We start from the raw sequence: 21,492 nt of genomic DNA, 5'->3' as shown, positions 1-21,492 counted from the left end.
GTGCCAGGCACAAGTAGTGAAACCAGCCAGAGGGAGTAAGTTTGAGGACTTGAAAGGGAAGCTGGAGAGAAGATCAGGTGGTGGAGGTCAGTAGGGGCTAGATGGTACAGGACTTGGGGGCCAGTTTTCTCTGCCAGGAATACTCTCCCTCATTTAGGTCTCAGCAAAAATGTCACCTCCTCAGACATGCCCTCCCTGAATACCCCTCGTAATGCAGCCCATCTCTCCCATCCACACCACTTCCCATCCATCTTTCTCTGATTTGTGTTATTCTTGGCCCTTACCACTCTCTGGAATTTTCTTCTTAGAGTTGATTGTCTATGCCACCCCCTCCCCCAAAGAACGTAAGCTCCAAGACAGCAAAAACCTTGTTGGCCATCACCATTTGTATCTCCAGTTACCAGAGCGGAGTCTGGCACGGAGGCACCCAATCAATATTTGTTGAATGAATGAAAAGCCTGAGGAATAGCAGAAATAGATTTTTCATGGAAAGGGGATCACTGGCTGTTCTATAAAAAGTGGATTAGAAGGAGGCTAGGCTGGAAACAAGACCAATTAGGATGCTATTTTACTGCTTCAAGGGAGAGATCATAGTGGTTTGGACAATCTTGCTTGGCTTCAGGGATAATGGTAACAAACACGAACGCGTGTATCATACTTATGTGTCAAAGTACAAAGCACTTTTTAATATTAACTCCTCACAACAACCCTGTGAGTTAGTTCAACCTTTGTTATTTTACAGATGAGGAAATTAAGGAGAGAATGTCATACAGTTTGCTAGCTGGGTGAGCTGGGATTAGAGCACCCACAGGCTGGCTTCAGAGTCCATGCTCTTGACCACTATGCCTTACTGCCCTATATACCTGCAGCCGTGCTTCTCTCCAAGCCTATGTGCATGCTCTTCCTCCTCTTGGGATGCCCTCTGCTCTCTCCTATCTGAATATTGCCCACCTGTCAAAATCCAGCTCATTCACACCTCTTCAGCCAAGAAGACTTCACTGATCACACCCGTCTGTCCTGCTTTGTCTGGATCCCTTACAGTCCACACCACGTGTTCTGTACATGATTCCTTAATCTTATCCTACAGGTATCCACTTAGAACCGACAGATCTGAGCTCTTCCAGCCTAGCTAAGTCGTGCAGGAAAGGGGCAGAAAAGGTGATGACTTGCCCAAGATCACAGCGCGAATTGGTAGTAGGGGCAGGAACAGAACCATTTCTTGGCCAGTGCTAGTTTCTCTGTCCTTCTGTATCTGCGCTTTCTTCCCCGGTCACCTAGCAGTGTCTTTCAAAGGGCAGTCCTAGATACACCTGCCTCAGAATCACGTGGAGTACGCCCTGAAAATACATACTGTCTAAGGCAGACCCCGGGAATATGCATTTTAACAAGTTCATCAGGAAATTCTCATACGCTAAGAAGTTTGCAAGACGACGGTCCCACGGACCAGCGCAGCGCCGGTCTCGACAAAACCTCGTTCCTCGCATTGGCTTTAAATTCCCACTGCATTGTGGGAAATGTAGTTCCGACTTTGTGTCCGCCCCCGGGAGCGCTTTACGGAAGGAGCCGAGCCTGTCCGGAAATGGCCGAGTATTCCCTGGCGGGCCCTTTCCTGCCCGGCTGCATTGTGGGAAAGGGCAGTTTCCGTTAGGTGCTGGAGGCTGAGGCGCGCGACCGGCCGCAGCCCCACGTGAAGCTCTACGCGAGCATCGCTCGGCGGGGCCGCTCCCCGCCAGCCGCGGAGCGTCCCGGAAACAGCGGGGGACCGGAAGCGGCCCGCGGCGGCGCAGAAGCGAATCCCGGAGCCCGGTGCCAGGCGCCTCGGAGCGCAGCGACGGCGCCATGTCCCTGATCTGCTCGAGTGAGTGTCGGCTGCGGCCGATCGCGGGTCGCAGGGGGCCGGAGCGCGGAGCGGGAGGAGCTGCGGGCCGCTGCGGTGCCGGGGTCGGGGCGGAGGCGACGGCAGGGCTCCCGGGGGGCAGGGCGGCGGCTTGTCAGCGCGGGGGTCCTCCTCCTCCTCAGCGTGGGGTGCATTTGCGCAGCGCTTCACAGTTTACATAACGCCTCAAGTTTATTGTCGCAGACGTCACTGAGGCCAGCCGCCTCGTTTACGCAGTGAACTGAGGCCTGGATGGAGGGAGCTTGGTGCAGGGAGACAGCTGTGGTGTAGGAATCGGGCTTGTGCAGGACCTCCCTTCCCGATTGGCTTTGTGATCTGGCGCAGGCTCTGGGCCTCAGTTTCCTCATCTGCAGAAAGAGGGCATTCATTTGCACGGGCTGACGCCGGAGGTCCCGCGCGGGTAGTCAGAGATTCTGCAGTTTGCGAAGGTCACACAGTGAGTTGGAGGCAGTGACAGGGCTGGAATCCAGGCCCCTGGCTCCCAGCCTCAGGCTGCACGGCCACCAAACACAGCGCACATTTATAAAGCCTTTTGGTCTACGCCCCGCTTCCAAGTCTGTGATCTCATTTTATTCTCACAAGAATTCTCCAGAACAGACGTGACGATCCGGGTTTTACAGATGAGGATGCAAGGCTCAAGGAGAGTGTCGCAGGGCGGTGGGGCTAGTTTCTCTGCCCCCTGAATCCATGCCTTTTTCGTGCCTTGCGCAGTCTTTCCTTTTGGTATTTTAATGCGGCGCGCATCGGTTTTGCATTCTCATTGTTCCATCAGGTTACGAGATCATCCCCTTCTCTGTTTGCTTCCAGCTCTCCAGCCGCCCCCCCCCTCCCCGCCCTGCTCTTCTCGGAACCCTTCCATAAATCCAAAAACAGGGAGGAAGGGAAATGAGGGCTAGAAAAAGGAATCTTTCATATTGAAGAGATTGCAGCTTGCAGAGTGTTTTCTCGTTGGTTGTCCCCTCTCAGTCTTGCGGAAGGTCCCCCCCCCCCCATTCCCAGCGCCATCCTTCCTTTAGATGTTTACACGAGATGTTTACTGGGTGCCTGCTGGGCATCTGCATTGTACTGGAAGTCAGAGACCAGCCATAATCCCTATCCTCAAGGGGTGCATCGTCTACTGGGGCCGGCATGTAAATGATACCCCTGTTGGGGGTTGTGAGGATGAGTTAATCAATGGAAAGCGTTTACAGTCATGCGTGGCACCTGAGAAACACCACGTAAATGTTTCTTCTTGTTATAACGCTTGTCACGTTGCTGTGTGATTTCTTTGTCTATTAATCCACCGAGGCTCTAGGTAGCGATTTGAGTGGCCGTCTGTATCTGTGTCATAGAGCATAATGGGTGCCGAAGCATCTTTGTTCCAAACGGAGATGGGTGGGGATTATCGACTGCTCTGTAGGTGCGTGACACATCGTAGTCGCGCAGAATCATTTGTTGACTGCCTGTCAGGAGAGCGATGGAGAAGCTAGTCGTGTAGCCGTACAGATACGGGGGCGCCACAAAACTGGTTGTCACGTCCTGCTTTCTGTTGAGTGTGGGGACATGTTTTGTTGGGGCCAGTAGCCTGTCAGGCGTCCCCTTGTCCGAGGTCCCTTTCACCACCCCAAGCTCACTGTCTGCCTTTTCTCCACAGTCTCCAATGAAGTGCCCGAGCACCCATGCGTGTCCCCTGTCTCTAATCATGTTTATGAGCGGCGGCTCATTGAGAAGTATATTGCGGAGAATGGCACAGACCCCATCAACAACCAGCCCCTGTCCGAGGAGCAGCTCATCGACATCAAAGGTGCCTGGCGGCTGGCCTCCGTCCAGGGCTGTTGTAACTCCAAGCTTGACAGGGTGGGAGGTGGCCCCGGCCCCCAGAGAGGGAGATAGTGCTCTGTTCACGCAGGCTGAAGGGGAAGTGGGGGGGACGGGGAGAGGGAGAGTCCCCGCCTTACGGTTCTTCGCATCCGCTCTCCCTCTCTTGGCAGTTGCTCACCCCATCCGGCCCAAGCCTCCCTCTGCCACCAGCATCCCAGCCATCCTGAAAGCCTTGCAGGATGAGTGGGTGAGTCCCTGGAAGGGAACCGGCAGCTCCCTACTTGAGGAGGGTGGACCACGGCACTAGGACTCGGGTGGGAAGGACGGAGCCTCGTGTTTTGTTTGGAGGGGCAGGACGATCGTGGAGGAGGCGGCGGCCGGTTGTCGAAGTCGCACAGGTCCGGGGTCCAGGTTTAGCTCCCTTGCTCACTTGCCACGTGTCCTTGGGCACCTCGCTCAGATGTGAGTGCTGGGTTTCCTGACCGTGACAAGAACTTGGGCCGATCTCTCCGGGTTCGGGGAGAATTAGAATAAGGTTAGAGTGTCACCCTCGTGACATCACGGACTTGTCTCATTTGTGGGTGTATCTGCAGCGCCAGGAGCAGCACCTGGTACGTAGTAGGTGCTCTGCAAGATGAAGGAATGAATACGTCTTGAGCGACTGTCTTGCACTGCACCCGACACAATGAGGGCAGTCCTAAATGTCGGCAGTGGCATTATTACCCTGACACGGGGTGGGGGGCGGCCGCGTGGCACTGAGATTTGCCAGTAAATCAGTGGAGACAGGGGTGGGAGAGAGCCGGCTGCCACTCCTCTCGGCGCCCCGTGTTGGCATGGGGCAGGAGCTCCGGAGCGGCTGCCAGCGCGCGCACGGTCCCGGCCGTGGAAGGAGGCGGCCGTGTCCTCCTAACCCGGCCTCTCCTGCTGGGTGCTCCCTGACCCTCCCCACCCCTCACGGTGGCGTGTCCCTCCCCCCAGGATGCAGTCATGCTGCACAGCTTCACTCTGCGCCAGCAGCTGCAGACGACCCGCCAGGAGCTGTCCCACGCGCTCTACCAGCACGACGCCGCCTGCCGTGTCATTGCCCGTCTCACCAAGGAAGTTACTGCTGCCCGAGAAGGTGCAGCCTCCGCCCCTCCACTCCCCCCTCTGGGCCGGTCCTGCTTTGTAATCCCCCGTTTCTAACGTGTTCTTCTCTCCCAGCTCTGGCTACCCTGAAACCCCAGGCCGGTCTCATCGTGCCCCAGGCCGTGCCGAGCTCGCAGCCGAGTGTCGCGGTGAGTGTCCACCCCTCCCCGCCCGTCAGCAGCCCCTGGTGTGTGGGGTCTCACGCGGCTCTCCTGCAGGAGTCTTTGGCGTTCTGTGCCCTCCTCACCTCTACCTTTCTTGTCTTCAGGGTGCAGGCGAGCCGATGGATTTGGGCGAGCTGGTGGGAATGACCCCCGAGATTATCCAGAAGGTGAGTTGCTGGAGGTCACTTTGTGGGGATGCTGGTCAGCCCTCGGTCCCCCCCGCCATCCGCCTTGAGTGCGGTGTGATAGAAACACTGCTCCGTGTCCGGTCACTCAGCAGAGCGGTGCTGAGCGTGGGCTCAGCCCGCACTGCCTGCGTTCGTGCTCTGAGGTCACCGCTGACAAGCCCAGGACCTTGGGCCGATTCAACCGACTCCATGTCCCGTTTCCCTTCCAGACCGAGAGTAAACGGTGTCTATTTTCTAGGCTCGTGGAATTTACAAGATTGTAGTTACTGGTAGTGCAGCTTGGAGCTCTTACTGTTATCGGGGTTCTTTGCAGGTCGTAGAACGCTTTGTTACACGTTTTCGAGGGAGACAGGACAGATGGAGAACCTGAGGCTCGGATTCAAAGGCAGGCTCCCAAGAGGCCGAGCGGGCCCGATTCCAGGGCCAGCGCCTCTGTCGTACTCACGGCCTCTCCTTTTGTCGGAGCTGCTCGTTTGTGTCTTGTCCGAGCGCTTTCCCTGCTTGGCTTGCAACCTCCTGGTGCACACGTGTGAACTCGGTCTGGGAGCCCTGCACTGCTGGCTCAGGTGCTCACTCAGCCATTTGTCCCCTCTGAGGCCTTGGGCAAGTGACCTCACTCCCCTGAGGCTCAGTGTCCTCCTGTGTGAAGTAAGGTCATTGCACCTCCTCATCAGGTTGGGGGGGAAAGTAAGCGGAGGTAACGCACGTGAGCCTTTAGCACAGAACTCGGCAGATCGCAGGTGTGGGTGCCACTTGTGAAGGCCTAGATGTGACCAGCGTCCGGCGTGCCGCTGGCCTGGCAGAGTGCTTGGTCTCACGTTGCGCCTGTTCCCCTCTCTTCCCCAGCTCCAAGACAAGGCCACCGTGCTGACCACGGAGCGTAAGAAGGTGAGTCCTCCAGAGCCAGGAGAGGGCTGGCCGGTGGAGGCGGCTGACGCCTTAGGGGAAAGGGGGCTCGCCGAATCCTGCACTCACTGCTGCTTTTGTGGGGGGCGCTTTTCCTTTTTCTCAGAGAGGGAAGACTGTGCCTGAGGAGCTGGTGAAGCCGGAGGAGCTGAGCAAATACCGGCAGGTGGCATCCCACGTGGTGAGTGGCCAGGTCCCCGCTAACTGGGAGGCGGGGTGTTGCAGCTGTTGCTGGGCTGGGCGGGCCAGCGTGGGGGGGCCGGGGGGCTGTAGAGCTGCCTGGGGGCCCCGGCCGCTGCGTCCCAGGGCTTGTCTTCTTGCCCGGGGCTGGCTTTGCCAGGAGTGCGGCGAGGGACGTGCCGCCTCCAGGCAGAAGGCCAAGCGCAGCGGATAAGGAACAGAAGTCACTCTTGTTCCCCTGGGCCCGGGGCGGAAGTGGGGGCGTTGAGTGGCTTCGTGGCTGGCCTCGGTTCGGCCGTGACTGGGTTTGGTGTCGCGCCCTCCGCTCAGGGCTTGCACAGTGCCAGCATTCCTGGGATCCTCGCCCTGGACCTCTGCCCTGCCGACACCAACAAGATCCTCACTGGTGAGAGCCGGTCTGGCCCCGCGGGCCGAGGTGGGGAGGGCGGCAGGGTAGGGGCACGCTCCTGTCCTCTGCATGGGCCTGGGGGCCAAAGTACCGTCTTCGGCCGAGGGGTGCGGGTGGGCACGACTCACTGTTGGATCTCGTTTGGGTCCTTTCCAGGAGGGGCGGATAAAAATGTTGTCGTCTTCGACAAGAGTTCTGAGCAAATCCTGGCCACCCTCAAAGGCCATACCAAGAAAGTCACCAGTGTGGTGTTCCACCCTTCCCAGGTAAAGGGTCCTGCCGGTCACCCTGGGTCCCTCATTCCTGTGCCCTGGTTTCGGTGGTCTAGGGTTGCAGACCCAGTCACCCAGCGCCGTGCCGTGTCCTTGTGAAGTGAAGTGGGCCCGAGGAGGAGCACTGAGCCTCCAGAGTGGGCCCTTCGAGGCCTTTGTTTACAGCCGTGGGTCGCCCTGTCCTCCGTGCAGAAGCCCCTAAAGCAGTGGCCTTCAGCCCAGGGAAAGGGAGGGAATGAGAGCTGGAATAAGCAGACTCATAGGCACGTGGCGTGTTAGGAAAAGGAAGAAAGTCCTGTAGTGTTTATAGTACAGACTATGGAAAACAAAGCTGAGCAAAATCTTAACATACCTGGGAAGGACAGGTGCATCCACATTCCCATGGTCCTGCGGGGTCGGGGGGAACTTGACATCAACCGTTGAACATGGTGCGGGCTAAAATTGATGGAGTTGCTGGCTTAGATGGTACAGGCAGCCTTCAGACCAGATTAGTGACATTGTGGGATTTGAGTCTTTAGGTCTGGGACGGTTTGGGTCTAAGACTGTAGGATTGTGGCTGGGTCTGTGCTTCCCAATTAGCCTCTTCCCTGTCCCTTAAGGAAATTAGAAATAGGTGAATACTGTGGATTTTTCCTAAAACTAAGTGTTTTTAAAATGGGAGGCACTCCTTTCCTGCGGCCAGGTGTGGATAAGTTGTTTCTCTTATGAAATCGTGTCAATGAAAGATGGTAGTTGTTTTTACCTTATGGTGTTTAATGTCCTAACCCAAATAATTGGTGCGTGTACACGGTAGAAGTTCTCTCTCTGCCCCAAATCTTTCTGAGGATTAACTTGCTCCTGAAATCCTGGAGTCTATGATGCAGCAAAATAGGCCCTTGCAGACCCTCACAGACCCTCTGCTGTTCAGAAGTACGCTGTTCCTGACAGTAGCCATTAGCTAGTTACATGTGTCTATTTGAACAGAGTGAAATAAACTAAAATTAAAAAAACTCAGTTTCTCAGTTGCACCGGTCAGCTTTCTCTCTCTGCTACTAGAAACAGGGCGTGGGAGATTGCTCTCTGCTACAGTTACCCTTCTTACCACTAGACAGTGAAGCCTTCTCTTCTAGGCCAATGCTGTTTGAGTTACCATTTTAAATGGCGTTTACCATTGGCTCTCACGCATCACCAGTTGGATGGATGGTTCTGGGCAGGACAGGCCTGAAAGAGAAGCAGTTGTTGGGCTCATGGCCATCCCCACCCCCCTTTTGTAAGACTGTTGGGGTCGATCTTTTCTGCCTCTGATATTTTGCCTCTTGTTTTTCCTTTTAGGAGCTGGTGTTTTCTGCCTCCCCAGATGCTACTATCAGGATTTGGTCGGTCCCGAATGCCTCTTGTGTGCAGGTTGTTCGGGCCCATGAGAGCGCAGTGACGGGCCTCAGCCTCCATGCCACTGGGGACTATCTCCTGAGCTCCTCCGATGACCAGGTGCGGTCCCAGCCCAGACCCTGCAGAGCCCTGCTGGTCTCCAAGCTTGAACATCCGGGGAGGAGGGAACACCTTCCTGTTGGGCACCCACTTTCTTACTGGCTCGCTGTCTCTATTTTTTCAGTACTGGGCCTTCTCTGACATCCAGACAGGGCGTGTGCTCACCAAGGTGACAGATGAGACCTCTGGCTGCTGTAAGTTGTCATAGAGGCACTGGGCTCTGTCTGTTCTTTTGCTGCTTATCATTTATTTATATGTTTTACTTAATCATTTGCTCCTTTGCTCTTAAGATTTATTTACCACCAGTGCCGGCCGGGTGCCAGGCGTTTTACCGGGCACGGTGAACAATGTGAAGAGAGGCCCCTTTTGCTGTGCTGGCCTCTCCCGTGGGCTCTGACCACAGCTCCCTGTCCCTCCTCTACAGCTCTCACCTGTGCACAGTTCCACCCTGATGGACTCATCTTCGGAACAGGCACCATGGACTCGCAGATTAAGATCTGGGACTTGAAGGTGGGACATGGCAGCCTCCATCTGAGGCCCAGGGTGTGAGCTCGTGACTATGCGGTGTGATAAGTGCCAGTGGCACCCGGCCCTTGGGTGTCCGAAGGGCAGAGACACGGTGGCTGTGCGTGCGTGTGTGTGTGTGTGTGCGCGTGTGCGTGCGCATGTGCACGCCTGTGTGTGATGTGATGGATGTGGCCCGGGGTCTTGGGCTGGGCCATCTACCTCTGCGATTCCTGTTAGTTGTCCTTCCCTAAAGGATGGTGGAGGATGGCTCAGAGGTAGGCATCTGGCGAACTCCCCATTTTCTCTGGGTCGTGACCAGTGGGTGACGTTGTACCACTCGTCCTCCGCCTGCAGGAGCGCACCAACGTGGCCAACTTCCCTGGCCACTCGGGCCCCATCACCAGCATTGCCTTCTCAGAGAATGGCTATTATCTGGCTACGGCGGCTGATGACTCCTCTGTCAAGCTCTGGGATCTGCGCAAACTTAAGAACTTTAAGACACTGCAGCTGGATAACAATTTTGAGGTGCGCCCCCTCCCTTCCCCAGCTCTGTCGGTTGCCTCTCCTCACTTGTTGATTCTTCAGTGAATCAGTCTAAACTGCTCTGTGTATCCCTAATTGTCCCATAATTTCTGTTCTCGTGTGACGTCTCTCCTGGTTCTGGCAGGTGAAGTCACTGATCTTCGATCAGAGTGGTACCTACCTGGCCCTTGGGGGCACAGACGTCCAGATCTACATCTGCAAGCAGTGGACAGAGATCCTTCATTTCACAGGTAGGGTCTGACTCTGGGATCCTGAGGTCTCCGAGTGTCCTGGCCCAGAAGGAAGAGGGTAAATACCACGAGGTTAGGAATTTCCAGGGAGTAGGCCTGAGTTTGCCTAGGCAGCTTTTAATCCCTTCCTGAGGCGATAGAGTTTAGTGGCTAAGAAACTGCACTCAGGAGTCAGACTGCTGGGCTTTAAAGGCTGGCTCTACCCCTGCAAGCTGTGCGTCGTTGGACAAGTTACTTAGTCTCTCTGGGGAACAATAATAGGGCACACTCAGTGCGGTGTGTGAGGTTTAGCTGAGTTTTTATATATATATATAGATATATATGTATGAAGTCATGTTAATGCACATAAACATATAAACAGATGAAATAGCTGTGTACTTACACACGTACACATGTGCATAAATAATTAGAACCGTGTTTGGCACGGTTGTTTTGGATTTGCCATTGTTCAGCATTGTGTCTTTGTCTTCTGTGGGATTGGAGCAGTGACTAAGATCCAGGCTTTGCACTAATGGAATTTCCAGTCAGTTGAGGAGGGTAGATGTGGGATGAGTTCACAGATAATTACTTGATTGCAGTTTGTTTCTGAAGTTCATTTATTTTGGAGGAGAGAGCGCTTGTGCGGGTGCGAGCGGGGGAGGGGCAGAGCGCGAGGAGAGGGGATCCTTAGGCTCCACGCTTAGCACGGAGTCCGACACGGGGCTCGATCCCACCACTGTGAGATCATGACCTGATCCGAAGTCAGGAGTGGACACTTCAACCAACTGAGGCCACCCAGGCGCCCCTACTTACTTGCGATTGTAAATGTCGGAGAAGAAAAGCATAAAATGCTGAGACTGCGGATAGTAGGGCTACTAACCTCCTGATGGTTGCGTGGCCCTGGGTACATGACGTCCTCTTTGAGAGCCGTAGCTTTTTCATTTTTTAAACTGGTCACGTTGGCACTGCTTTGCAGATGGTGCCAGCTGGTGACACAGAAATGGCTTGCGTGGTGACAGAGTGCCTGCTGCACACTTGGGTGCTGAGTGAATGGCAGCTGTTAGCTGTCTTTGTTGATGAAATTCTCATCCTCGTTAGCACGTTGTGGGCAAGACCCAAGATGCTTCTCCCACCCCCGTGTTCTCCTGAGCCCGGCTCGGTGTGTGTGTTCCAGGGGTCCAGGCCTAACTGGAACCCTTCGTTGGGCTCCGGTGTTTCGGAGTTGAGCGGGGTGCAGCAGTGGGCCGGAACCACAGCCTGAGCTGTAGTGGGGGCTCCAGGCGTTGTCCTAAGCCTTCAAGGAATTTGCTCTGATGCTCCTGAGCTACCCCAATCCGGCAAGGCACGTCACCCAGCCCCTTCTGCCCTTGCTACAGCCCTGCCCTGTGCCGGGGGCCCAGGTTCCCTAAGTCGGAACCCCCTGAGCCAGAACAAGCCAACGGACGGTTCCGATTATAATATAAGCAAGGAGTTGGAACTAAATATATACTATAAATATATGCGAGTCAGCTGAGCACTGAGGTTTTAAACCGAACTGAAAACTCAGCCCAATTTTTAAAAATAAGGTGGTGAGAAGTGGAAGAACAAGACCATGTCTGCTTCGTCTGTCTCGCCCTCTGCCGGCTCCCAGTCAGTTCTAGGACTTGAACTGCGCAGAATTGCAGTTGCCCCAAAAGCTCAGGCAAGGAGGAGTGACGTTCCTCTGTTCGCTCAGCCTACAACAAAAACCTGAGTTGTCGCTGTGTGCCAGGCGCCGAGGAAGGCCCTGGGGATGGATGTTATGCAGGCTGGACTAGCGCCCTGCTCTCGGCAGCGTGAGTCCACTGGGAAGTAGCGAGCACTGACCCAGGGAGGGCTGGACAGACTGGGAGTAGATCATCAGGATCCGCACTCAGACCCGAGGGGGAGAAGCCTTCTCACCTTTGCCTCTCGTCTCTCTCCTCAGAGCATAGCGGCCTGACCACAGGGGTGGCCTTTGGGCACCACGCCAAGTTCATCGCTTCAACGGGCATGGACAGGAGCCTCAAGTTCTACAGCCTGTAGGCCCTGGCCCTTCTGATCTGGGAGCTGGGCCTCATCTCAGTAGAGGGGTAGAATTAGGGTGGGGGGGTGGGGGGAGGAAGGGGAGAGACTAGCGGGGGAGGGGGGGGGGGTCTCTGGGGCGGGACATTCACATCATTTCACTCTGGTCCGGGTGGTGACCTGAGAGTCACGGCGGCGGGGACCACCCTCATCCATGCAACCTCCAGGCCTGACAGGAAGGATCATGGGAGGTAGAACTGTCACTCTCTGAAGGCTCGGGTCGGAGCCCAGGGCCTCTCCCCTCGTGGCATTCGTGGAGTGTTCCAGTTCCTGGGAGATGGGGAGAGGCTGAGCCAAGGGACGTGTGAAGGGATGGGCATGAGGGCTCTTGAAGGTTTTTGTAAGCAGTGATTTAGTTTCATTAAAAAAAGAAAACAATAAACCTAGCACCTTCCTGTGTGTGTCTGTAAAAGGAGCCTTAAGCCGGGACAGTCAGGGGGAGGAAGCACGTTTGCCAGAAGGATTCTTTCATGCCCCTGCAGGCCTTGACCTTGGGCTTCAGAGGATCTCCTGTCACTGGCACCGCCACATCTTTTCTTTGTGGGACTGGCTTCCACAGCAGCCCAGAAGGGAGGGAGAAACAGCCTTTTCTTGCTGGTGAGGAACTGTGAGCATCCAGGAAGGACTCCCTCCGCTGTGGGGGCTGCGAAACCTGTCCCAGGCTGGCTTCAATCAGACATTCCAAGCTCTGGCTTTTGAATGTTTGAAGTAGGGCTGATTCCAGGGGAGATCTCCAGAGCATAAGTAAACATGGAAGATCAGATAGTGAAGGTGAAGGCTGCTGTAGGGGGTGAGAGTAGGATTCTTGCTACTGAAGGTTGGGTGGCCTCTCTCTCATGATAAAGAAGCTTACAGTCTTCTTGCTTAGGACCTAAAAGCGGGGGAAGGGTGCTGCTGGGAGGCCAGGTTTCCCAGGGGGAGTGAACAAGGCCCGGGGAGGGGCAGGAGGGAGGCCAGGGTGTGTGACCTGGGGTGGCCCAGAGAGGTCTTCTGGACCCTGGATCAGAGCCGTCCCGTGACCTGATGGGAGCCAGTAAGGGAATACGAGGTGAGAAAGAGGGGGTCCGTGGCTGTAGATGAGGGTATGTTCTGGGGCCGGGGGCCTGGGTCGAAACACAGGGTCCGTGTCGATGCCACCCAAGAACTCCATGTGTGTTTTGCTGGGCCCCTGTTCCCTGTTCGAGAAAGTTGGGGCATGCTGTTTTCTCCTTTGGAGGGTCCCGATGCTTCTTGGCCAGTAAAACCTTTGAAAACTGCAAGAAAAGAAACCCTTTAACTTTTTAACCCACCTTGCTCATCTGACTTGGACAGCGTGTGTGTGTGTGTGTGTGTGTGTGTGTGTGTGTGTGTGTGTGTGTGTGTGAGATTGTCCACGGAACCCCCCCTTTGGAGAATGCACCACAGCTGTAGTTTGCACATAGTGCAGCTGTGGGCATCTTCGAGCGCACAGCCTCTTGGGTTAGTTCTCACAGGAGACTCCCAGGAGGGGAGAGAGGAGGCGGCGCTCAGAACACCTAGAGGTTTTGCAACGTTAGCCAAAGTAACTCCAATCTTGGGTTTGAAGAGGGTGGGATTCTATCCCTTGTTAAGAAGCATCGAGCCCTTCTGAGCCGGACAGACCTCGAAAGGAGGAAGTGTAGAGCTGTGGTTTGCAGGTGTTAGAGCAGCGGTGTTGAAGGCGGGGACGGGTGGAAGGCAGGGGGCATCCTGGGCCTGAGCTTGACCATGGTGCTAGCCCAGCACTGCGCCATCTGTTGGTTTCTAGCCAGATATTAATATGCGGGGTTAGGTCGGCTTTGTTTCCAGGAAAACTTTCAGAGATGAAGACACAGCTTCTTGGAGGATCCCTGGGTTAGGAGGGGACACTGGCCGTGCTCCGATGGTATGAAGCATGTGTTATGTCCGTGCTCGGGGGGCAGTTCTCAGCAGGGTGGGGCTGGGAATACATCTCGAAGGATCTCCGAGGGACTGCAGTCCCTGCCCCCCCCCAGTCAGTTCCAGACCACTGCCCTAAAACCCGGCCTTAACCCCTGCTGTCCTGGCCTCGGGGAGCCTCGCGTTTGGGTTTTAAGTCCTGGTATGTTATTTCCTTCCTGCCAGCTTGTCTACTCGTATCAAGTGAGTGCTGGACGCCGTACTTACTTTGTCTCATTTTATTCTTTGAAGCAGCCTTGCCCTTAGCCGCCCGCCATCTGAGTAGCTGCCCTGCATCCCCCTGTGGCTTCAGGCCTCTTCCTTTGGGGTCCAGGGGACGAGGTGAGAGCGCCAAATCCCAGCCCTGCCCTCACTAGGGTGCGACCCTTGGGCATATTGCTAACTTCTCTCTGATCCGGTTTCTTCATAAGCTGGGGATATTGTACTTATTAGGGATGTTGTAAGGCTTAAGTGAGTTAGGACGGATGAAAGATCGTCGGATGGGGGTGCACGGGATACATACTGCGTATGTGGTGTCTGGTGCTGCCGCTTCAACTGTGACCACTCCTGCTGCTGTCCCTCCTCCTGCTGCTGTCCCTCCTCCTGCTGCTGTCCCTCCTCCTGCTGCTCTCCCTCCTGCTGCTGTCCCTCCTGCTGCTGTCCCTCCTCCTGCTGCTCTCCCTCCTCCTGCTGCTCTCCCTCCTCCTGCTTCTCCCCTCCTCCTGCTCCTCCTCCTGCTCCCTTCCTCCTACTGCTTCTCCCCTCCTACTGCTGCTCCCCTCCTCCTGCTCCCCTCCTCCTCCTGCTACACTCCTACTGCTGCTCCCCTCCTCCTCTGGCTCTCTCCTCCTGCTCCCCTCCTCCTCCTACTCCCCTCCCCCTCCTCCTGCTCCCCTCCTCCTACAGCTTCTCCCCTCCTCCTCCTGCTCCCCTCCTCCTACTACTCCCCTCCTCCTACAGCTTCTCCCCTCCTCCTCCTGCTCCCCTCCCCCTCCTCCCCTCTCCCTCCTGCTCCGCTCCTCCTCCTCCCCTCCTCCTCCTCCGGCTACCTGTAGTGCTCCTACCCTCCTAGCACTTCTACCACCCCACTGCTCCTACCACCTGCGGCTACCATTTCTGCCTCTGCCGCCACTTTTGCTCCTGTCAGCCCTCCTACCATTCCAGCTCCTGCCGCTGATACTCGTCCCACTTCTACTGCCGCCACCAGTTCTATTGCCGTTGCTTCTCCTGCCTTTGCTTCTGCCACCCCTGCCCCCACTCGTCGTCCTCCTCCTCCTAGTTTACTACTAGCTTAACGACCCCGGTGGTGCAGGTGCATTCACACGCAGACTTCTTTTCGGTGAACACAGTGCGGTGCCCTACGCGTATTTTCTCTTACAATCTTCCGAGTACCGTTTTCCATGGCTGACTTCATTGTCAGAGGAAGGTATACAATACGTGGACGTGTGCATTTGCGATACGCTATGATGAAGACGCGTCTGCGTCAGCTTCGGTGTTACCATGAGGCTTCCGCTCGATAGGCTGTGAGTAGTTAAATCCCGGAAGTCAGACTTACACACGGATGTTCAACTCCCCGGGGGCTGGTACCCTAACCTCTGCGTTGCTCAAGGGTCCCCCGTAACGCTTGTATTCCCAAGTGGGGGCGCTGTCCCCACTGCCTGACCGCTTGCCCGGCACTGCGACTCCCACGCCACTGCTGGTACTGCCCCCGTTACTCCTCCGCCAGCTACCTCCGCCCTCCCGCCCTGCGTGCTCTTCTCCGGGGTCCCTCCCCAGAGATGGGCTTGCTCCAGGAAGCCCCGCAGGGGAGCGACCTCACCGGGCCACGGTGCCCGGCTCTAGCACAGCTCTGTGATCTCGCGGGTGTCTGTGCGTTTGTCTTTCTCAGCTAGATTTTCATTCCGAGGGCGGGGTCGTGTGCTCACCGCTGTCACGCCCCCTTTCCTGTATGTCACGTTGCTGCTCAGTGACAGGCGGACTCAACTCGGGGGGCTCAGTCCAGAGCCCAGGCTCTGACACTCCTAGGACACAGAAGCAGGGGGATGACAGACTTGGTTATTTCGGCCAAAATGGAATGGAGAGTTGCCCCCCCCCCCCGCCCTCCTGCCGTTCTCTCTCCATTGTGGGCTCAGCCGCCTTGTAGGTGAACCTTCTGGCAATAGTTCTCAGCCGGGTGGGTTGGGTTCTGATGGATTCTAAGAGGGCTCACCTCTTCTAGACTCGTGTTGTCAGGCTCCTGAGTTTTGTGTTCAGGATCGAGTTGTTAGTCCAGGTGTCTGAAGGGAAATGGTTTGTGGTGTAATCGGCGCTCACTGCAGCCAGCATGAACTTTGGCCCCTCGGCAATGCACGCCTGGGCTCGTGCCTGGGGACCAAGTGTGTCCAAACCCCATGTTCCTCCGCCCTTGGAGGTTGCTTGGCCTTGGGGCGCTGGCCAGGGAGGCCACCTGGGGGCGCTGTGGTTACGTTAGTCTCTCCGGCAACACGGGCACCGGGACGGCTAGGCACCAGAGGACAACTGTGCCGGGCAGGTGCCGTTACCCCCATTGTACAGACGGAAACAAGCTCTCGGGGTGCCTGGGCCTCAGGCCGCCCAGCGAGTCATGGAGCTGGGACTTGAAGCCATCCGGCTGCAGAGACCGAGCTGACTACCCCGTCATCTGTGAAGACAGGCACGGGGAGCTGACAGCCCGCTCCGGTTTTCTAGGAGTGCAGAGTCGTGGTTAAGTGTGGGCTCTGGGGTCCAGCCCGGTTTGGATCCCGGCTCATCAGGTTTCTGTGCCCGCGTCCGTGTCTCAGTTTCCGCATCTGAAAACCTGGCCAACGGGTGCCCGCTTCAGAGGGTGGCCGAGGGTTAATGGCGCGAACGCACGTGGAGAGCACACGTTGTTGGCTGCTGTTTTCCCTGCTTCTGTCTGCGCTGGCATCCAGTGACACTCTCGGGGTCGCGGTGGCCCCTGACGCTCGACGGCTGTGTCACAAAGATTAAGGCTCTGGAGACACAGAGTGACAGGGGACATAGGCCAGTCGGGGAGGCAGCAGTGTGCGGATGACCACGGCCACGGGACGAGTTCTGAGAGGCGCAGACGTGGAGGAGGGGTTGTGGCCGTTCCGCGAGTCAGGTAGGTCTGAAGAGAGGTGACAGGCAGGTTTGGGACACAGAGCAGAGGAGCAGAGTGGGGGTGGCCAGTGAAGGAGAGGACGTGGCTGCCCACCGCCTGGCTGAAGCGAGGAGGGGCGGGGGAGCGGGCCCACGGACGAGCCGGGAGGGGAGAGCAGACAGTGTGGACAGCCGGGCGATGAGAATCCTGGAGAAATGCCCAGCAGACTGGAGTCTCAACCAGCAGCCTGAAGTCGAAGATCTCACCGGGAGGTTTGCAGCCGTGGGAACAGGCCTTTGACATTTTTGAAATTGCTTATGGTGAAACACTGGCTCAAAAGGGCCTCAAACATACCTTTTCAGTTTAAAGAATACTAAACACCCTTGTATCCAGCGCCCAGCTTAAGGACAGTAGTAGGGGCCCTCTGTTCTTCTGTGACTGCAGAAGAAACCACTCCCCTGAAACGGGTGGATCCTTCTTCCACTTTTCCCTTTAATTTTACCACGATATTGTGAGTATGGGGGGGGGGGGGGGATGCTTAATTTTGAACTTCTTGGACCTGAAATCGTTCAGCTTGCTCTGACTTCATTTGCTTCACGTTGTTCTCGAGATTTACCCGCGTTGACGCGTGTGGTTATGGTTCATTCACTGTTGTGCAAACAAAGGCAGTGGCCAGACGGAACTCCCACCAGGCTTCTGGAACCGCGCTCCTTGGAGAGGGGAGCAGCCCCGAAGGGCGGGTCCCACGTGGCCCGTCCCTCGCAGGGCAGTGCGCTGTGTGCGGGAGGTGCCCACGTGGGGCTGTGGTGCATTTGAGCTGCATGGTCACGAGGCTCAGCTCTGCCATGGTCACCAGGGGAGGGGACACGGGAGCCGTGACGCAGCAGAACCTTTGTTCCAGCCCTAACCTGCCAGCTCACCGTCTGGGGGCTGCACCGACCCTGCCCCGATACAGTCGCGGATCTAGGGTCCACACTGTTCTTGCAGCTGGCCGTGGTGGCCAGCCCGCGTGGCGGGAGTTACCTGATGAGTGCCGCCTCCATCCTCAGGAAAGTGTCTCATCAGGGGGCTGGGGTCCCAGCTTTGTAATTGATCGGTGCCTTAGGCACTTGGCAATGGCCGGGCTCCACGGAGCCTTGTAAGAGGACAGTTCCCTTTTCGGGGAGGCCAGCCTGCGAGTGATAAACCCGAACAGATAAACCCTCTCGTTCACTGTGGGACTCGGTCATAGGTTCACACCCACAATGCATTGCTACGGCCTCCTGTTGACACCTGACATGGGTTGTTTCCAATTTGCCTATCACAAACAATGTTTCTGTGAACATTCTGTCGCAAGGGTCTTTCCTAGGCTATTAGTTAACCTAGGAGGGGACATGTATAGATGGCACCATAGGTAACGACGAGCCCTTTAGCCACACAGCGTTATCGGTCTGCACTCTCGTTAACCATGTGGAGGAGTGTTCGAGCCTTCATACCCTTCACCACCCCTTCGTGTTTTCCGATTTTTAAATTTTGCTAGTCTCGTGGGTATGTGATAGTACCTTGAAGTTTAATTTTCACATCCGTGATTACTGATGGGGTGGAGCCTCTTTTCATCCACGTCCAGGCCCACACACACACACACACACACACACACACACACACACACACACATTTCTGTGTTTGATCATTTTGTCAAGGTGTTACCTCTCTTCCCAGTGTGTGCCTTATCTTTTCACTCTATAGTATCTCATGAGTTTGGAAGTTATTATGAGAATTCTTTGAGACTGGCTGAAACCACATTCTGCAACCCCCCCCCCCTCCCCGACAGGATTTGCATTTATTTGCTCTTGCCTGAAGCCCGGGGATCACTTCAAATTAAATTTAGCCATTGAGCTTTTTTTCAACTGAAACTTTGAGCATTCCCTAGACCCCTACCCTCGTCTAAGAACTTGGCCTGCACACCCTAGAGAAGACGGAATTGTCACTCTCGGGGAGTGCTTTTTGTTGTTTGTGTCTGTCTATCCAGCACGGAGTTGAAAATAGGCAAGGCCCCTTGCTGCCCCTGTCTGTGCAAGGGGTTCATTTCTCCTTCAGTCTTGCATCGAGGATGAAGCCCTCTCCAGTCCCAGCTTCCATAGGAGGCCCAGCTCGAGATGCCTCACATTTGGCAGGCTCTGGGCTTGATCTGTGCTCCCCTGGCCTTGTTAAAACAGAACATCAAGGTCTCCAGGGTTCTGCAGAAACCCCAGAATAGAAATTGGTTTTACTTCTCAGAGTTTTTGCTTTTATTTTTGGCCTATCTGCATGTTTCCCCCCTGTCTCCTGTTTGTGATGATGTAAACAGGTTTTTAACAGATGTGCATATCATCTGACAGTTTAGTGGTTTCCTTCCGAAGGTTGATCGGGCATCTAGTCTTCCTGCTGCTGGGACAGAAGTGGCACTCTTCTAGGAAAAGCTCTTACAGAAATGCCTGGGCACGCGGCCACTCTTCAGGGAGTCAGAGGTTGCTGAAGTCGAGGCGACAGGCTGTGAGGTGTCGTCCCCCTTTAAGGCAGAGCACGTGGCTTTGCTCTCTGCCAACGTGGAAGCATGAGGGAGCCCGGGGGCAGGCGAAGTAGGGGAGTCCGTGGGATCTTCACCCAGCTCCAACCTTAGCCCTTACCCCCTCCCTAAAAGGGCAGGAAGAGAGAACCTGAGAGGCCCCTGAGCCGCTCTGCTTCCTGCCACAGGTCAGCACAAGTGGTTTGTTATCAACCCCATCAGGTCTGACCCAACTGTTGTCAAGGCTCGAGTTCCGGCTCCGGCTCAGAGGTGGTTTAGGGGAGGGAAGAAGTTCTACATTGGGCAGAATTTGGATGGGGTTTTGAGATCCGGGAAAGCCAAAGCCGGGATTGCCCCTCTCCGGGGAAAGCAAGGGAACCTCGTGCCGCAGCGACCCTCACTGCTCACGTACGTCCGCTCCTGTCAACGGAGCCCTTGGACACAGGAGTGTTGACAAACTCCGCGGACAAGTACCGATTGCCAAAGTTGTCAAAATCCCCACACCTGCATACACTTGACAGTGGGCGAGAAACACCTCAAGCGCCACGTTGGGACATCCAGAGAGCAAATGGATCCTTTCGTGATTACATAGGGTAATAAGGTTCTGGCCACATTCGAAGATACAAATAGGAGGGAAAAACGACAGCTGCGTAATCCTCTCGAACAGCAAGATAGAAGGACTGCACCGAGGAAGGGAGCAGGGGCGGACTTGGTGGGAAAGAAGATGGAGACCCTGCCTGCCCCCTGACGTGGGGAAGCTCTCTGCAGACAGGGAGAGAAGTTCAGGAGGGCAGAGACACAAAGAGAAAGTTCATAAGACCCCGAGGCTATAAAGATGCTTGTCCTCTAATCAAAGAGGTACATTTTATTTAAAAATTTTAATATGTATTTGAGAGAGAGAGAAGGGGCAGAAGAGGAAGAGAATCTCAAGCAGGCTCCACGCCTAGTATGGACTTGATCTCATGCCCAGGAGATCATGACCCGAGCTGAAATCGAGAGTGGGACTCTTAACCGACTGAGCCACCCGGGTGCCCCCAAAGAGTTACATTTTAGGCCAGCAACGCTATCTGCCTTAGGCAGCGCGGGTGGCAAAGCTTTAGAACGATACTGATCTGGGGTAGCAAGGTGGAGTGGGGTGCGGGTGGGGGGGCAGACTACTGGCACCCCCTGTGTTCCCCCAGAGCCTGACAGAAGGCGCACAGCTTTTGATCCAGCGGTTCTGAGAACTTCTGAGAGAACTGTATACAAAGAATCACATGCTTAGATAACAAGGGTTCACATTCATAGATTTGAATTCTACCCAAAGGAGATCAAATGTATCAGTTTAACGGGGATATGGAAGAGACGGCGGCTATTAAAATAGGGAATAATTCAAGAGGTCTACCTTTGTGGTAAGAAAACACACACGACACCCTTAAAGTTACATAATGTGATTCCATGTGGTATCTACAGAATCGTGTTTAAGCACAGCATCGATGCAAGGGTTCATAGAACCCTTCTGTGCCATTTGAAATGCCTACGTGAGCCTGGATGATGAAGGCCGTGGTAAGAAAGAAGAGTCAGTCCTGGATGGAAGAACCAGAACCTTGACCCCTTCAGACCAAGTCAGTCTGGCTCCTTCACCCAACACCAAAGCTACGAATCCTCATAATTTCACCCTGGCCCCCGAGTACAGGCCAGGAGGTCGGACAGCACTGGCCATCCCTGGTCACAGCGGGAAGGCAGCCCCAGACAAGGGAAGTTCCTTGGCTAACTCCCACGGCAAGTGTCTAGAACACTCGGACCCGAAGATCCATGCTGCCACCCCCAGCTAACCTTTTCCCCAGCCCCTCCTCCTCTGGGCTATAAACTGGTCTTCAGAGTTTAAGCAAAGCATGAAGCTTGGGGCAGAGAAGAAAAAGTCTAGTAGTTTACGGCATTCAGTAAATGTTGTCATATGCTCCTTGAGGGATTCTTCTGTTAATTTACCTAACACCCCTGTGGGGGTGGGGGTGGGGATCACCCCCATTTTCCAGAGGGGGAAACAGGCTCCCAAAAGTTCAGTAACTCAGTATTACAGCTAGTAAGAGACAGAACTGGGGTTGTAACAAAGCAGCTTGATTTTGGAGCCCCTCTATTTGACCAGTATCCCCCGACAGAGAAGGTGGAGTGGGCCAGAAAGGAGGAGCCCCTGCCTAGTGTCAAGGCCCCCGGCCTGACTTG

The 21,492-nt window shown here is 55.4% G+C and overlaps 1 protein-coding gene and 2 long non-coding RNA genes across 3 annotated transcripts; 2 read left to right on the top strand and 1 right to left on the bottom strand.

The window, feature by feature from the left end:
- The first annotated feature begins 1,618 nt into the window (after positions 1-1,618).
- On the top strand, positions 1,619-11,765 carry PRPF19 (pre-mRNA processing factor 19). The gene is made up of 16 exons (XM_042905419.1): positions 1,619-1,858; positions 3,531-3,680; positions 3,868-3,944; positions 4,676-4,817; positions 4,901-4,974; positions 5,094-5,156; positions 6,024-6,065; positions 6,190-6,264; positions 6,594-6,669; positions 6,829-6,938; positions 8,256-8,411; positions 8,536-8,605; positions 8,836-8,921; positions 9,273-9,443; positions 9,586-9,691; positions 11,616-11,765. Exons 1-16 carry the CDS (start codon positions 1,840-1,842, stop codon positions 11,711-11,713), a joined length of 1,515 nt encoding a protein of 504 aa, XP_042761353.1. The 5' UTR covers positions 1,619-1,839; the 3' UTR covers positions 11,714-11,765.
- Positions 11,766-14,726: 2,961 nt separating this feature from the next.
- LOC122199474 lies at positions 14,727-16,606 on the bottom strand. The gene is made up of 3 exons (XR_006193521.1): positions 15,876-16,606; positions 15,592-15,687; positions 14,727-15,187 (listed from the first exon to the last, which is right to left on the bottom strand). It is a non-coding gene; the product is annotated as an uncharacterized LOC122199474 (long non-coding RNA).
- Positions 16,607-16,617: 11 nt separating this feature from the next.
- On the top strand, positions 16,618-21,237 carry LOC122199473. Its single transcript, XR_006193520.1, has 2 exons — positions 16,618-16,787; positions 19,145-21,237. It is a non-coding gene; the product is annotated as an uncharacterized LOC122199473 (long non-coding RNA).
- The last annotated feature ends 255 nt before the right edge of the window (positions 21,238-21,492 follow it).

The sequence above is a fragment of the Panthera leo genome, chromosome D1, assembly GCF_018350215.1.
Source record: "Panthera leo isolate Ple1 chromosome D1, P.leo_Ple1_pat1.1, whole genome shotgun sequence".
In the NCBI taxonomy this organism is placed as follows: domain Eukaryota; kingdom Metazoa; phylum Chordata; class Mammalia; order Carnivora; family Felidae; genus Panthera; species Panthera leo.
The sequence above is the reverse complement of the archived record's forward strand: the minus strand, read 5'-3'. Positions and strand labels throughout refer to the sequence as shown.

Excerpts from the sequence above, each read along its gene's own strand:
- PRPF19 (XM_042905419.1), top strand. Across the intron at positions 4,818-4,900 it reads AGTTACTGCTGCCCGAGAAG|CTCTGGCTACCCTGAAACCC; the intron begins GTGCAGCCTCCG and ends CTTCTCTCCCAG. Across the intron at positions 9,444-9,585 it reads AGCTGGATAACAATTTTGAG|GTGAAGTCACTGATCTTCGA; the intron begins GTGCGCCCCCTC and ends TGGTTCTGGCAG.